The sequence below is a fragment of the Saccostrea cucullata genome, unplaced genomic scaffold (assembly GCF_032062105.1).
Source record: "Saccostrea cucullata isolate Sc308-1 unplaced genomic scaffold, CSIRO_AGI_Scuc_v1 ctg27, whole genome shotgun sequence".
Classification (NCBI taxonomy): Eukaryota; Metazoa; Mollusca; class Bivalvia; order Ostreida; family Ostreidae; genus Saccostrea; species Saccostrea cuccullata.
This window is the reverse complement of record NW_026920935.1, coordinates 702,401-717,936: the sequence shown is the minus strand read 5'-3', so window position 1 is coordinate 717,936 and position 15,536 is coordinate 702,401. Positions and strand designations below refer to the sequence as shown.

Sequence of the window (15,536 nt, the reverse complement as noted above, 5' to 3'; positions counted from 1 at the left end):
TGGACTTTCACTTAGTTGTCAAGGTTATCTGAAGAAAAAAAAATCCAGAAAAAACCTGAAATATTTTACCAGTACAATAAATGTTCAGCTTTTGCAAGTTTTGCATAAGGTGTTTACCATAATAAAGCACATTTCTGAGAATTTGCACCTCATTTGAGCCATTATCAGCGATTATCGGATTTGCACCCTTTCCGTATCGATAATTGCTAATTCGGCAAGGGACATCCAAAGAATTCAAGCATTTGGTGAAATATTTTTTCCATATCGAGGACCAAAACGGGCAAGGTATTTATAATCTAAGACACGTTCTTACTTTAAAATACATTCTGTAGGTGGTAGGCATGCTGGTGATTTTTCAAAAATGATGAAATGGAACGGTTCTTGCTCTTTGATACCTGAAATAAAAGGAGCAGGGATCAGCATGGATTTAACCATTTAGAGAGCCGATCTATTTTTGTCATGTTGTCCGTCTAATATTTTGTAAACCTTTTTTTTCAATATGATTATGAAATTGTTGACAATTTAAACATTATAAAACTAGAATTTATTAGTATTTATTTTGCTAACAAAGGTTATATTAATTTGATTGTTTTATCTTTAAGGATGTCAACGCCAGTTCTTGTGAAGATTATTATAGCGTCCATCATTCTGACTTTGTTCTGGATGCGTCTGATGATCCAGCTTCTTATAAATCTGGAGAGCTACTGAGCAGACGACAGGAAGTCCTGTATATTCCAGGTTTCCTGTCTTTGATTAAGCCTCGAGGGATATGCCTGTTCACGACCAGACAGAGTTCCAGCTAGATGACTATGGATACCACAACATCACTCTCTCACCCAAAGAAAATGTTATCGTTCTTGATCTCGTCTTCTTCATCTTCACCGCCACATCGATCATCTTCCTCAACGTATTCGTGGTGGCACTGGTTCTTAGGCTTGGGTTTAAAAAGATTAACAAAAACCCGTTCAACGTCCAGATAATGAGCCTGATCGTCAGTGATTTTATGGTCGGAGTTTCCCTCCTCCCAACTCAGATTACATACTTCCTAGGACAGCAGTCGGACTTTGACTGCAGCGTACGGTGCGCAGTTTTCATGATTGCATACATGGCTTCGTTGCTTCACGTCTGCGTTATTTGTCTAGACAGATGGTGGATTATCTACTTTAACAAAACCCAGACACGTAAACAGCTATTCCCTCGATGCTTGTTTCTCCTGTTCGGGACCTGGGTAGCTGCCTTTTTGATAGAGTTCATTCCCTTTGTTCTGTGGCGGGATGAGAACTCGTCGGTGTGTTCCATAGCTAATGTTTTTGGGGACTATTATAACGAGGCCTTCGGATACCAGGTCTGCACTCATATTGCAGTCATTTCCTGTATAACTGTCTTTTACGGTCTTATCATTGGTTTCATCTTAAATAAAAGAAAACGGTTAAATCCTGTCCGGAGCCGCACTTCGGAAATAAGCGCAGTCTCGAGCAGAATATCAACTCTTGACAATTCTTCGAAAGCAAAATCTATGCCGTCCATGAAGTCACAGCAAGATATTTCAAGGAATGGGATAGAGGCAAGCCAGCAATCCAAAAACGACAGTCGGCAGAATAAGGCCATCCAGACAATGGGATTTATCATCGGCAGCCACCTTCTTTGCGTTGGACCCCTTATATCCATGCTTATGATGGAGATCTTTGGCAACTTGGAGCGGACTTCCGTCTCATGGCACCATGTTGTAATTTATATTGCTTGCTTGGGATCCGCCATTAACCCCATTCTCTACGCATTTCGAATACCGGAAGTCAACAATGCTATGGCAAAATTCTGTCGTGTGAATAATGCATCATTTGATTGAGAGCTGTGATTAAAACGTTAATTAACTTTGAACATTGTACTTTGAATATTGATGCTAGTGAAAACTCCCAGAGTTTAACATTGATGTGTGTTGTGACATATCAGAATCTATAACATTTTCATAGGAAGGAAGTTATTGCAATTTTGTATGCATGTAATTAAAGTATATTTGCTATGTGACCTTTCTCTTTTTTTTTAGCAACTACATTTATAAGCATTTAAATGTCATTTTTTGCATTTTCTTGTGTCATAATTAAAAAAAAAACGCTTGATATTAATATTGGACTTTTTTTTGTATTTAATCCATTTATATGAGAAAGCTATATAACTTTATAGCGATAAATGCTAGCCTGTCAACATGCTGGTTAATAGTCCTCTACCGAAGGCCGGTCCAACAGAGCAGACTAAATTCCTTATCCCTCCAACACAAGCGCTAGCAAAAAAACAACAAATTGGTAGTCCTGGCATCTTTGCAAGATAATTGCATTTATCAAACTGTTTTGTTTGCGAGTTTTTTTTTGATGAGTTACAGATCATGCTTGGATTTGTTATATGTTGATCATTTTTGACGGAAATAGCATTCCTTTACTTTACATTACTTTGGAGATTCAGCATTGCCTAAAGCGGAAAGCAAAAACTTCAGAACATTATCATTTTGTTCATTTTATATCAAAAGCTTGCATAATTAGTCCCAACCAGTGAAATGAGAGAAGAATATAGGTTTAAAATCCTTCTTTTTATGTCTGTCAGTTTGCCTCACTTGTCTTTCGACATTATTAAAAGAGATATCTTTTTTAATCTCGTTGAAGAGATATCTCTCTAACCTTTACACTGTAAAAAAAAAATAACTAGTTAAAGTCACGAAGAAAACTAGTAAATTTACTGTCCATACAATCACTACCTTAAAAGTAGTTTTACCAGATATTGGTATATCTCTCTTTCACTAGATATCTAATATATCCACAACTCACTATCTTAACCTGTAAAATGAAAGTTTACTAATCACGACCAACGCTTTACGAGGCACACTAGTTAAATTCACTAGGTTTTTCTTTCAGTGTAGAGGTATCTCTCTCGCTTGAAAAGATATCTCTCTAGCTCTAGCTTATAAAGATATATCTCTAAGAAAAAGAGATATCTCTCTTACAAAAAAATATATCTCTATAAGCTAATGAGGTATCTCCCTGTTCTTAAAAGATATCTCTTATTGAAATAAAACTTTTATTTCACGAATAAATAGAGGAATGGCTTGTCAGAGCTGTCATATTGTAAATATGCGCTAATAGTACTGCGGCATAGGTAACTTATTGTGCATTTTGTGACAAAAAGCACCATTTTTTGCACAATTATAGACATTCACAATATAAGTAAATCTGGATATTGGGCGAGAATCAGAACCTGGCGGCCATATCTCAAAATGGCCTCAGAGTCTATAAATTACTGTTATGGCTGAGAATTACTAAATTCTTTCACAGATTTCACCAACTATTGTTGTCTAAGATAAAAAATAAATACTATATCGCTAGAAATGTGATCAAAGAAAGGTCTGATGACCATTTGGACAATGATATAATCCATTTTGTCATTGTAACTCTGGTTATATATCTTTATTGAAAATCCTACATGATTACGCAAGAGTACTTACTTATGCAGCAATATACCTTCATCACCTGCATACAGAGTTTATATATATCTCAGTTGATTCGATACGCAAGAGCATGCTCCACGTATGAAAAATTTCTACGACGAGGTAAATTATTAACAAACAAGTTGATGAAACAAGAATGTAAGCAGGCTCGTTTAAAGTCATCATTTTGTAAGTTCTATGGTCGATACAATGACCTTGTCAGCAAATAAATTTTATCATTGAGTCAAATGCTGACTGACGTTTTTCATTCTTATTGTTAGTCCATTATTTATACACTGAATTGACAACGGTTTATTCCGCTATTTCCCGATCATTACAAGGAGCACACGGCGGGTGTGACCGGTCAGCATTGGATGCTCTCTCCTCCATGGCACCTGATCCCACCTCTGATGTTTTAGAGGTCCGTGTTTGCTCTGCTCCTATTTTGTATTTTTTTATGGACTTTTGATCTTGAATAATGTTCATTATCTCCATATGTTTCATGCACAGAAGAAATTACTGTTGTTTCTAAGATGTAGATTACAGCCTCAAAAGAATGGAGACGAGCTTGATTCTTATACTGAAAGGAATCTTTGAGGTTTCCTTGTTTTATTTGAAAAATAAACTATTTAGAGAGGGGATTCATGTCACATCTGAATAAAGTCAAACCCTTGTATCCTGTTACTCATTGCTGAGTTTTGTGTTGCTTAGGTTTTTGCGATGATTGAAAATATGCCCGAAGCGAATTAAGACCTTTTTGGGCTATACTCTCCAAACTTATCTTTTCCAATTCTTTTCACAATTTCTGCAGAGTTTAATGCAAAATTGGCTACTTGCTTCATAGTATCCAGAACTTAGAGGTCAGTGCATAATTTTTCAAAGGGATTGATAGTCATTGATCAAGATAGATATCAAACACCTGTAGCGAAAAAGGTCTATACACTTGGACATTGATGACACTTTTTTCTGTGGGGACTTTATTTGAAACTCCTGTATCAATCTTTGGTCCAGCTACTGTCTATCTTCTATCAGAGAAGGGCTGAGTGTCCATTGGTAAGGAAAAAAATTCTTTGTCATCCTTGATATATGCATTCTTTGTTTTTTGTATCTGATGAATGGGAATAACAGAGTATACCCTTTTGGTGTCCGTTTCTTCATGGTTTACTTTAGGCTATAGTTTAAATTGAGAACGACGGTCAATGCACACAACAATATTAGTCTAGCAGTACAAAAAATGAGGATAGTATTGATTCTTTGCAAGCCTTTTTGAACTCCAGAATTTTATTTTCAGTGTCTGTGAATATTTTTTAACAGCAGTCATTACGTAGATGCAGCATGCTGCTGAAGTATGAAATACGAAGATTTTGAACATTAAACTCAAATGTCCAATAGAACGTCTCAAATTCGGAGCAGCCAGCAAACACGGACCTCTAAAAACACCAGAGGTGGGATCAAGTGCAAGAGAGGAGTGAGCATACCCCGCCGAGCTGTCACACTCGCCGTGTGATCCTTGTCATGATTAGCGAAAATCCGTAGGCAGCAAGCATCTCTTGTATCAGTCACACCCACTCTATGCTCCATGTCTTGATCAGTAAACTAAATGCCCTGTTCACACATAAGTTACTGCGAATTAAATTTGAATCGCGTTAACACGGAGAATTTAAAGCGAATTAGTTTACTGCGCATTAAATATTACTTCGCATTAGCTTAGCGAAGCTAATTCGAATTAGATTTTATGCGTAAGGCCAGAATTAAGTCACAGGACACATGTTGATGGTTAGATATAGGTATCGGTGCTATATTTGGTTAAAAAAATCAAGGGAAAGCATGTTAATCACTAAGTTATATACACGTAAATGATAATTTGGAGTTGGTCGTAATCTACCAAATCTTTATCTTTATTCCTTACTAAAATATTAACAGCAGTGAAGAAGAAACTTCAGGAGTACTGTGCAACAACATATTCGAGAAGTGGAGTTACTTAAAGATCCCAAGGAACTTTTGGAAAAACGTGAAATCGCAAAATTTTACCAAAATCAAAAGCATAACAAGAGGCCCATGGGCCATATCGCTCACCCGAGCATTGTGGCTAGGAAAAAGTAGTAATTGGTTTACTGTTGAAAAGTTTGAATCCAAAAGGTTGGCCCCGCCCTAACCCCGGGGGTCATGATTTGAACAAACTTGAATCTACACTACCTGAGGATGCTTCCATATAAATATGAGCAATCATGGCTTTGCTGTTCTTAAGGAGAAGATTTTTAAAGAATTATCCTATATATTTCTATATAAAACTTTGGTCGGCCATTGTGGCCCCGCCCTACCCCCGGCAGCACGATTTGAACAAACTTGAATCTACACTATGGGGATGCTTCCATATAAATATGAGCAATTCTGGCTTTGCTGTTCTTAAGAAGAAGATTTTTAAAGAATTTTCCTATATATTTCTATGTAAAACTTTGGTCGGCCATTGCGGCCCCGCCCTACCCCCGGGGGTCATGATTTGAACAAACTTGAATCTACACTACCTGAGAATGTTTCCCCATAAGTTTCAACTTTCCTGGCACAGTGGTTCTTAAGAAGAAGATTTTTAAAACATACCACCAAATTTTCACTAATTCTCAATTATCTCCCCTTGAATAAGGGCATGGCCCTTTATTTGAATAAACTTGAATCCCCTTCACCCAAGGATGCTTTGTGGCAAGTTTGGTCGAAATTGGCCCAGCGGTTCTTGAGAAGAAGTGGAAAATGTGAAAAGTTTACGGACAGACAGACGGACAGACGGACGCCGGACAAAATGTGATCAGAAAAGCTCACTTGAGCCTTCGGCTTAGGTGAGCTAAAACTTACGACATTGAAACTCTACATACAATCATTCCCCACGATAAATAATTCTAGTACGTTTTTGACATCATTGGCAGCTGCTTTTTCAATAAAAATGAAAATCCTTAATGTACTTATCTTGTCATTGTTCATTTGCAACTTTATTTTGTTAAAAAGATTTTGATTATATACAAAAGTACTCTGAAGTTGATTTTCAAAAGCTGCGTGAGTTTCTGATTGACAATTTCTATATACATGTACATGTACATGTATGTGATTGTTGAAGATTAGGGACCCGTTTTACGACTAAGACCAAAATTTAGTTCTGTTAATATTTTTTCTAATTTTTTTTACATTCAATAAAAACAACTGGATATGGTTTTGATGTATTTAAAAGGAATAAAGATAGATATTTTTATTCGATATTTTAAACAGACTCACTAATTTTGCAACGTATTAAAATCATCTGAAGTTTTTAATCTTGGTCGTAAGTTCTTTTGTGCAACGGGCCCTAGGTCTTCAAACAATCTTTCAGAATACCCATGGACACCAATTGCGTCTCCTTATTAGCGGACTTTTTATGCATTCATATAAAACAGAATTTATTCAAAATATTTTACGTAAGAAGAAAGCACTTGCCTTGAACTTCAACTTGAAATTTAAATATATCGACGACGTATTATCAATTTACAGTAGTTTGTTTTTATATTTATATTATAAGTTAATTAACGAGTCTCTTTTAATTGAAAAAAGCAGCCGTCTCTAATGTCAAAAAGCCTAAGTACATCGCAAAAGTACAAAAGACCCATTTTGCGATTTCAAGTTTTTTAACGAATGATTTTATGAAGTGAAAAGGAGCACGTTTTATTATCTCTTATTTTTATTTTTAAAAGTTCATTGGAGTGCCTTGAAGCAGTATCCACATCTGATTAAATATCACTTCTAAAATACATTGTTGTTTAAAGCGCTCCAGAGGTTTTTGTTCAACGCTGATATAATATCAGTGCGGATTAAAGAAATGGGCTGGGTAGAATATTTATTGGAAGTCGCTGAAAAGAAAGGTGGGATAAGAATTTATACCCAAACCCTGGAATATAGACTAAACATGACATTATCGCCACGGTCTATACCTGGCTACAGGTAGGACCCCGATGAATTAACCGCGGGGTAGTATCGCATTAAGGATTAACACACCGCGGGGGGAGCCCGGGATTATGCATAATCCGCGTTGCCCATACTGTATCTTTGTAATGATTTTTGTGAAGGTTGGGAGCCATTAAAGGTGTATATAGTAATTCAAATTCATTTCGATTGTTGGGAATAAAAAATATATTTTTTTTTTTAAAGCTGACATTTGATGTAACATTTTTTTCATATAAAGGGAGTTTTGGGTACAAGTGAATGTTCGGTTACATCTTGCAGAATTAAGTCTTTGTTCCTCTAGAATAGAATTTAAAATGTTTTAATACAAATATAGACAATGTTGTTTTTACTTTGTCTAATGGGAAAATTTTAAACTAAATATTAAAATTTAGCAAAATATTTGTTACAACACTTCTGTTTCATCAAAGATTTAAAATAAATGCATTTCAAGACCTTATATCTCAATGCAAAGTAAATTTTTAAAAAAAAGTATCGTTAAGTTTTAAATAAGCAAGTATACATATTGGACTCTCAACTAATTTTTATTTGTCTAAATAATTTTTATAAAATGATGAAATTTTTGAGGAGAAATTGAAAGAATGTTGGCATCTACTACCAATGTAAACATAATTGCACAGATTTACAAAGGAAGTTGTTCGTGATTATAAGTGTAGCCTGAAACTAATTTGCTTATTTCCAGTTACTAGTAAAATCACAGTATTCACGGAAACAATGACATAGTTCTTGCAAATGTTTCTCCTTCTGATTTGTATATTATAAATCTCATATGCCTCTGAAATTGCTCTAAATTTAATTGATAATGTAATTCTCTTCAAGATCTTTGGTCATTGTTGGCCAACACAGGCATTGTACAACTATTAAAAAAGCCAATACTGGCACTGATACAGACTCTCTCACTCACTCCTCTTTCTTTCACCAAAGCAGGAATTGCCAAACTTTCTCAAGGGTAAATGGAGGAATTGTACGACCGTCTCAAGGTAGACTGCAGGCATTGGGTAATTGTGTCAAGGTCCAATGCAGGGGTGTCTTCCCACTTAGCCAAAATTCTGAAAATGTTACAGGTGACTGGTTTTGGCTAGGTGGGAATGGTGTACAGGTAGGGGGAGGGAGAGAACAAAAGAAATTAATTACAGGTACAAAATTCAGAATTTTGGCTAAGTGGGAATAAACCAATGCAGGCACTGGGCGACTCTCTCAAAATCAAATGCAGGAATTGGCCGGGCGACTCACATTTTGAACTTGTAAAACCTAGCGTTTCTAGAGTTTAATTGACTTATTTTTTTCTGTTCTCTAAATGTAAAGTCGAAAAATAAATGGGTTATTGTTAAAAATTCTTGATATCTTAACTTTGAAATGCGTATGATTATGTAATTTACATAAAAGCCCTATCTTTACATAAAATCATTAGAAAGGTTTTTTTTTTAATTTTGATTATTTGATGTAACTTAAATAAATGCATCAAATTAAAATAGACTAAAATTAATAAATGTTTTATTCACCTTAAAACAGACTATAGCCTACCTGTAATTTATTTCTATTGTTCTCCTCCTGTACCCCATTCCCACTTAGCCAACACAGATTTACTTGTGTTTTACCTGTATTTTTTCAAAATGTTGGCTAAGTGGGAAGACATGGTAAAACACAAGTAAATCTGTGTTGGCTAAGTGGGAATGGGGTACAGGAGGAGAACAATAGAAATAAATTACAGGTAGGCTATAGTCTGTTTTAAGGTGAATAAAACATTTATTAATTTTAGTCTATTTTAATTTGATGCATTTATTTAAGTTACATCAAATAATCAAAATTAAAAAAAAAAACCTTTCTAATGATTTTATGTAAAGATAGGGCTTTTATGTAAATTACTTAATCATACGCATTTCAAAGTTAAGATATCAAGAATTTTTAACAATAACCCATTTATTTTTCGACTTTACATTTAGAGAACAGAAAAAAATTAGTCAATTAAACTCTAGAAACGCTAGGTTTTACAAGTTCAAAATTGGTGAGAATTCACATTTGAACATAAATTAAATCACATTAATTTTACCATGTATATTTACACTTAATCCCTTTTCATATTTTAGCTCAGAATTGTCATATAAACATGATGATTTAGCTATAATTCTTATATTTAAAAATAAAAAAATGCACAATTCATTGATTATATTTAGATTGTTTTTAGTCTTTCCTTCTTTTAAAAATGAAAACGACAAAATATGTTGCAACATGCCTTTTTAAAATGTACAAACATTGATTTTTTTTAATTGAAATTAAATAATTTTTTGGGAATTTCCATAGTAGAGTAAAACTATACAAATAAAAACAAAATGACTGGAATTCAAAAGAAGTTTAGTTTGGGGGACATTATGGAACTCAATAGATAATTAAATAAGCAGGGTTGTGAATGAATATTTAAGCTGGTGTCTTCATCAGATAATAAATCGCATTGTATCTGATTTGATTACTGTGTTCATAAATTACCATGATCAAATATTACATACTCAGTTAAATATTTCTAATCTCTAATGTTGATTATATTAGGGCATTAAAAATAATCTCACTTTTCTTTTTTGCTTCATCATTAAATACTTCATTTCTTATAAAATTAACTTTATAATATTTTTTAATATTTAATTTTTGTTAAAAATGCTGATTTTACTACATGTATATTTATTTTTTAAAAATTCTTGAACTTTAATTTTATTACTCTGATTTTATAATTATATTGATTAAAATTTTAATTTCGATTTATGTATTTTTACACATTTCAATGGTAGTAATTCTCAGGTAATCCATATATACTCATACCCGAAAACAGACTATAGCCTATTAGTCACTCAGGTGTAAAAATCAAAATGTTGGCTATGTGGGAATAGGTTTTTTCAAAATGTTGGCTAAGTGGGAATAAACCGTTTTACCTGTATTTTTTCAAAATGTTGGCTAAGTGGGAAGACACCCATGAGAGGTAATACAAGCACTAAGCGACTATGTCAAGGTCTAATGCAGGCAATGAGCGACTCTCATGAGAGTCAATGCAGACAAATGAATGAAAAATTCTCAATTCTCAATGCAGTCATTGTACATTCCGTTGACATGTAGAAATGCTTTTGATCTTTTTACATATCACCCTTTGTGATTCGAAATCTAGCGATGTTATGTGAATTTGCATTAGATGTGGACAGAGTTTATAATAGTTTGATCGTTGAAATAAAAGATATCTGTACCAAATAAAACATTTTAAACATGCTTTATTTTACCAAATTGAAACTTTGCTGTGTGGTTTAATGCAGTCGGTAGTAAAATGAAAAAATGAGAACCCATTAAAAGGAGGTAATATGTTTTTTTAAAAAGTATTTCTCATGTTTTCTTTATTGGATTTAATTTTATTCAACTCGTTGTATTTTCTAGAGTTTGCCTTACATAGCCCATGTGACAGAAAAAAAGACAAATATGTCCTGTATTGAACGGAGAGCATGAACTTATTCAATAACACCCAACATAAGACTTAAATTTAGCAAACAAATGCATCTTTATCAAACTCAATGAATGTGGTCTTATTCTGAATTAACAGATTTTTTATATCTGTGGAGAAATTGATGAATTATTCCGAAAAGCAAAGAAAAAAAACCCTGTAAAAGTAGAGGACACTATTTTGGTATGACGCTGACATTTGAAAATGATTTTAGTCCGAAATCGAAAAAAAACCCTCTTATCTTGCTTTTTTTTTTATCCATCTAAAGCAGAAAGCAGTCTCAAACAAAACCAGCATTCAATGTTTATGGGCATCATTCCAAAATCTAAATTACGTCGCTGTCTAGCACCGATCCAAAATAATACTGCGGGGAAATATTCCCCAAACGTTTACTACGGATAGAAATGAAACATTCTATTTTCGATACCGACTTTCCATACCGACAGTAGGTTGATTTAGCCAATACCATCCATATTCATACATGTTCTAGCCATACACTAATAAACTTTTAACTATAGTGAACACATTTTAAAAAGCTTTATATTTATTTCAGTACACGAAATATTTCTAAATAGTTTTCACCTATTATGCACTGCGTCGACAGGCGCGTCATGAAACATCATTAAATTAGATTGGAATAAATTAGAAATGCATTACTTTAATGCAGAAAAACCCTGACATTATATTTCCTATATTATGGATGTAATTAATATGAGCTCAATTTTATTAGCATCGATTTCATTAGAAAAAGTTGGTTTGCAACGAGTAATAATTATATTATTGTAACAGGAAGCAGGTTGAACGAGCTAAATTCTTCGATATTAATTAAACTTCAATGAACAAAAAAATAAACATATATGAAATTTTAATAGCGATCTTAAAGTTAGAAATTCTGAAATACAAGAAGAATATAAAAATGGATTTAATGTGCTAAAACATAGACAGCGCCTGCATGGTATCAGAAAGAATACAATAATAAAAATGCTTTCTTCTTACCAGAACTTTGAAGATAAAAAATCTATAAAAAATTAATTTTCTGCAAATGAATAAGTAATTAAGTATGGAAGGCAGCAAATTTAGACATGTACTCGGTCTTAAAACAGTGAGGAATCTTTTGCTGCCAATAGCGACAAGGGAGCTCGGATTATAGGGTCTCATCCGAAGGACCAGTCTCCACGTCCCACCGTGGGATGGATCAACTCCTTACATAACTACTCTGGATCAAACAGAAAACTAGTTAGAAGTTAAATGATCATAATTGCTGAACAGCTGTAACATGCTTGAAATATCAGTAATGAATCTAGAATATATTGTCAACTTCAGCTTAAAAAAGTAAGTCGGATTTAGTTCGTACAAAAAAATCTAATCCGTTATTACATAAAACTCTGTATGTATGTCTAGGGAACGCAATCGAATTCAGGATTGCTAATTGGTTAGCCACAACACGCCCCTACCGATTAAAGCTTACTCCTCCATGGCACCTGATCCCAATTCTGATGTTTTAGAGGTCCATGTTTGCTATGCTCAGTTTTGTACTGTTTGAATGGATTTATGAGCTTAAATACTCCTAATTTTCTCCATATCTCATTAAAAAAGTTTATTAAAATTTTCATATATTTTTTTTGCAAGTAAACAAGAAAAAAAGACGTTAGGAGTTAGAAGTTATTGCTTACATCATGAAAAAGATGTATGAATGTATTAAATGTATGTAAAAATCGCGCATCGATTGATGGCCATATGAAAACCATATGAAAATCATTGATATTCAATAATCCAGAACTGAAGAATTAAATAGATTACATGATCAATTACATGATCAGTACATACTGGTCTCTACTGACATTAAGCAGGTAATAGCATTGTTTTGTTTGTAAGAATTCATACGTATTCAAGAAGAACTTATATTTAATTCTACAAGTGATATTCCAATTTATACTCATAGTTTCTTTTCTAAGGAAAAATTCTTCAAAATCATATGTCAGATTTGAACAATTTTAATATTCCAACAACCAAAATAAATTTGAATTACTATAATACTATCCATGTTGGGTTCCAAAACTTTATAAAAAGCCTTACAAACCAAGGTACATAGAGGATTCCAGTAAATGTTCAACCAAGCCTTTCTCTTTACTCTTCACTAAGATATTAACAGTGGTGAAGGAGAAACTTTAAGAGTACTGTGCAACAATATAATCAAGAAGTGGTGTAAGTCATATGTGATACTTAAAAAATTCAAGGAACTTTTGGATATTTAGAATCACACAATTTAACCAAAACAAATCATAAAAACTTTTCAACTTTTCAACTTTATACACAACTATTCCCAACGATAAATCAAAGTCCTGGCTTTTTGATATCACTGACAGCTGCATTTTCAATAGAAATGGAACTCGTAAATTTACTTACCTTGTCACTGGTCATTTGCAAAATTATTTTGTAAAAAAACAAACATTTTGATTCTACACACAATTACTCTGAAGTTGATATTTAGAAGATACCTGAGTTTCTGAATGACAATACAGTATCTATATGGTTTTTGGAGACCACGTATTCCAACAATCAATTGAAATTCCCATGAGTACCATTTGCGCCCCGTCAATAGCAGACCTATTTTTGTATTTACGAGGGTTGTCCCATAAAATCGTGGACAAAGCGTTTTTCTCAAAAAGTAATGGGCGCACTAAGCTGAAATTTTCAGTAAATGTTTATTCATCATATTTAAGTGAATCAAAATGTTTTTGATAATATTTATTCAAAAATAAAGATTTTATTCTGCTTGAATGTGCACAAGGTACGGCCTTACGGCGCACGGTAAAAATAGCAAGGTTATATTAGAGAAGACATAAGAATTTTTTCATAATAAAAGTTTTCAATACTTAAGATTAGGAGAAAAATTATCCTAATTCCATTCCTTAATCAATTCTGTCGTCTTTTAAAAAATTTCAAGGCATTTGGTTAATTTTTGGCAGTTTCCCGAGCATTTGAAATGGGAAAGTAATAAACACAATACACGGAAAATGGCGACTTTTTATGACGCTACGGCGCACCGGAGAGCAGTTCAGATAGATTAGGATGTTGTAAGACGCCTTAAGAGACTTTAAATGAATACAGAAGAAAGAAAATGTGAAAAATATCACCAGATCTTTAGAGTATAAATGAAATGAAAGTTTTCTGAGTGAAGTCTTCGTGGTCGAGTCCCCAGATAGTACAAAACATATGGACAGACTGCTATTTGTAATAGCAAAGGAAGCTGTCAATGTCGACCGTCGATGTGAGATTCTCTTTTAGTTGAATGATGGTGAGAATACTGTCTGTAACTTGCTAATAAATATTCATAAGATCGTATGAGTGTGCCACATTGGTTTCTTAACTGGTTATAGATACTCACATATGTAAATCAATAAAATTTCTAAGTTTAAGTGGGGATTATCCAACTTTAAGTTTAGCAAAGATGAAACGTGACGCTGTTTTAGACACTTCATCCGTGCGCCGTAGGGCGATACAGTACATAACATAAAATATCACAATTTGTTTACCTATGCATATATCTATTTGAAATTTGCTATTTATATTCATAATTTATCTACTAAAAAGTGGTGAAAATTTCAGAACGCAGTGATGATTATTTTTCAAACTAGACAACTTGTCCACGATTTTACGGGACAACCCTCGTATATGAAGAGCATTTGTCTGTAATCTTATACGTGAAAAGAGGAAAGCACTTGCTGTGGCCTTCAACTCGACATTTATTTATATCGGCGACGCATTATCAATTTACAATGGTAATTTCCATTCTAATGTCCATACTATTTATTCCGGTGAGCTTGAAATAAAAGATACCATAGATTCTGACGCATCTGTTTCATATTTCGATATTTTACTTGAAAAAGAAGTTAATTGTAATCTAACAACAAAGCTTTATAATAAACGAAATGACTTTACTTTTCAGTCGTCAAAGTTCCTTACTTATATGCGGTAATACTGTAGTATACCTTCATCACGTGCATATGGGGTTTATATCTCTCAGTTGATTCGATACACAAGAGCATGCTCTACATTTGAACAATATTTAAAACCAGGATAAATACTGACAAACATGTTACTGAAACAAGAATATCAGCAGTCTCGTTTATTGTCATCATTTTGTAAGTTCTATGGTCGATACAGTGACATTGTCAGCAAGTACAATTTATCATTAAGTCAAATGCTGACGTTTTTCACACTTTTTGTCAGGCTATTATTTACACACCGAATTGTCGACATATATATCCGTTATTTCCCGATCATGACTAGGAGAACACGGCCGGTGTGACCTGTCGGCAGGGAATTCTCACTCCTCCATGGCACCTGATCCCACCTCTGATGTTTTAGAGGTCTATATTTGCTCTTTTCCTATTTTGTATTGTTTATTAGACTTTGATCTTGAATACTGTTCGTCAGCTTATCTCCATATATTTCATTACATCGATTAATTAAGTATAGTCTGTCAAAAAAAAAAATGAATAAAAAATAAATAAATAAATAAATAAATAAATAAATAAATAGATAAGTGAATAAATAAATTTGAACGATTCTGACAGCCTGTTTCTTTTTTAAATAAAAGATCAA

The 15,536-nt window shown here is 33.5% G+C and overlaps 1 protein-coding gene across 1 annotated transcript; it reads left to right on the top strand.

Annotated features, from left to right (window-relative positions):
• Window positions 1-654: 654 nt before the first annotated feature.
• Window positions 655-1,846, top strand: LOC134258694 (5-hydroxytryptamine receptor 1B-like). The gene has a single exon (XM_062741234.1). The coding sequence runs from the start codon at window positions 770-772 to the stop codon at window positions 1,844-1,846; it is 1,077 nt and encodes a 358-aa protein (XP_062597218.1). The 5' UTR covers window positions 655-769.
• The last annotated feature ends 13,690 nt before the right edge of the window (window positions 1,847-15,536 follow it).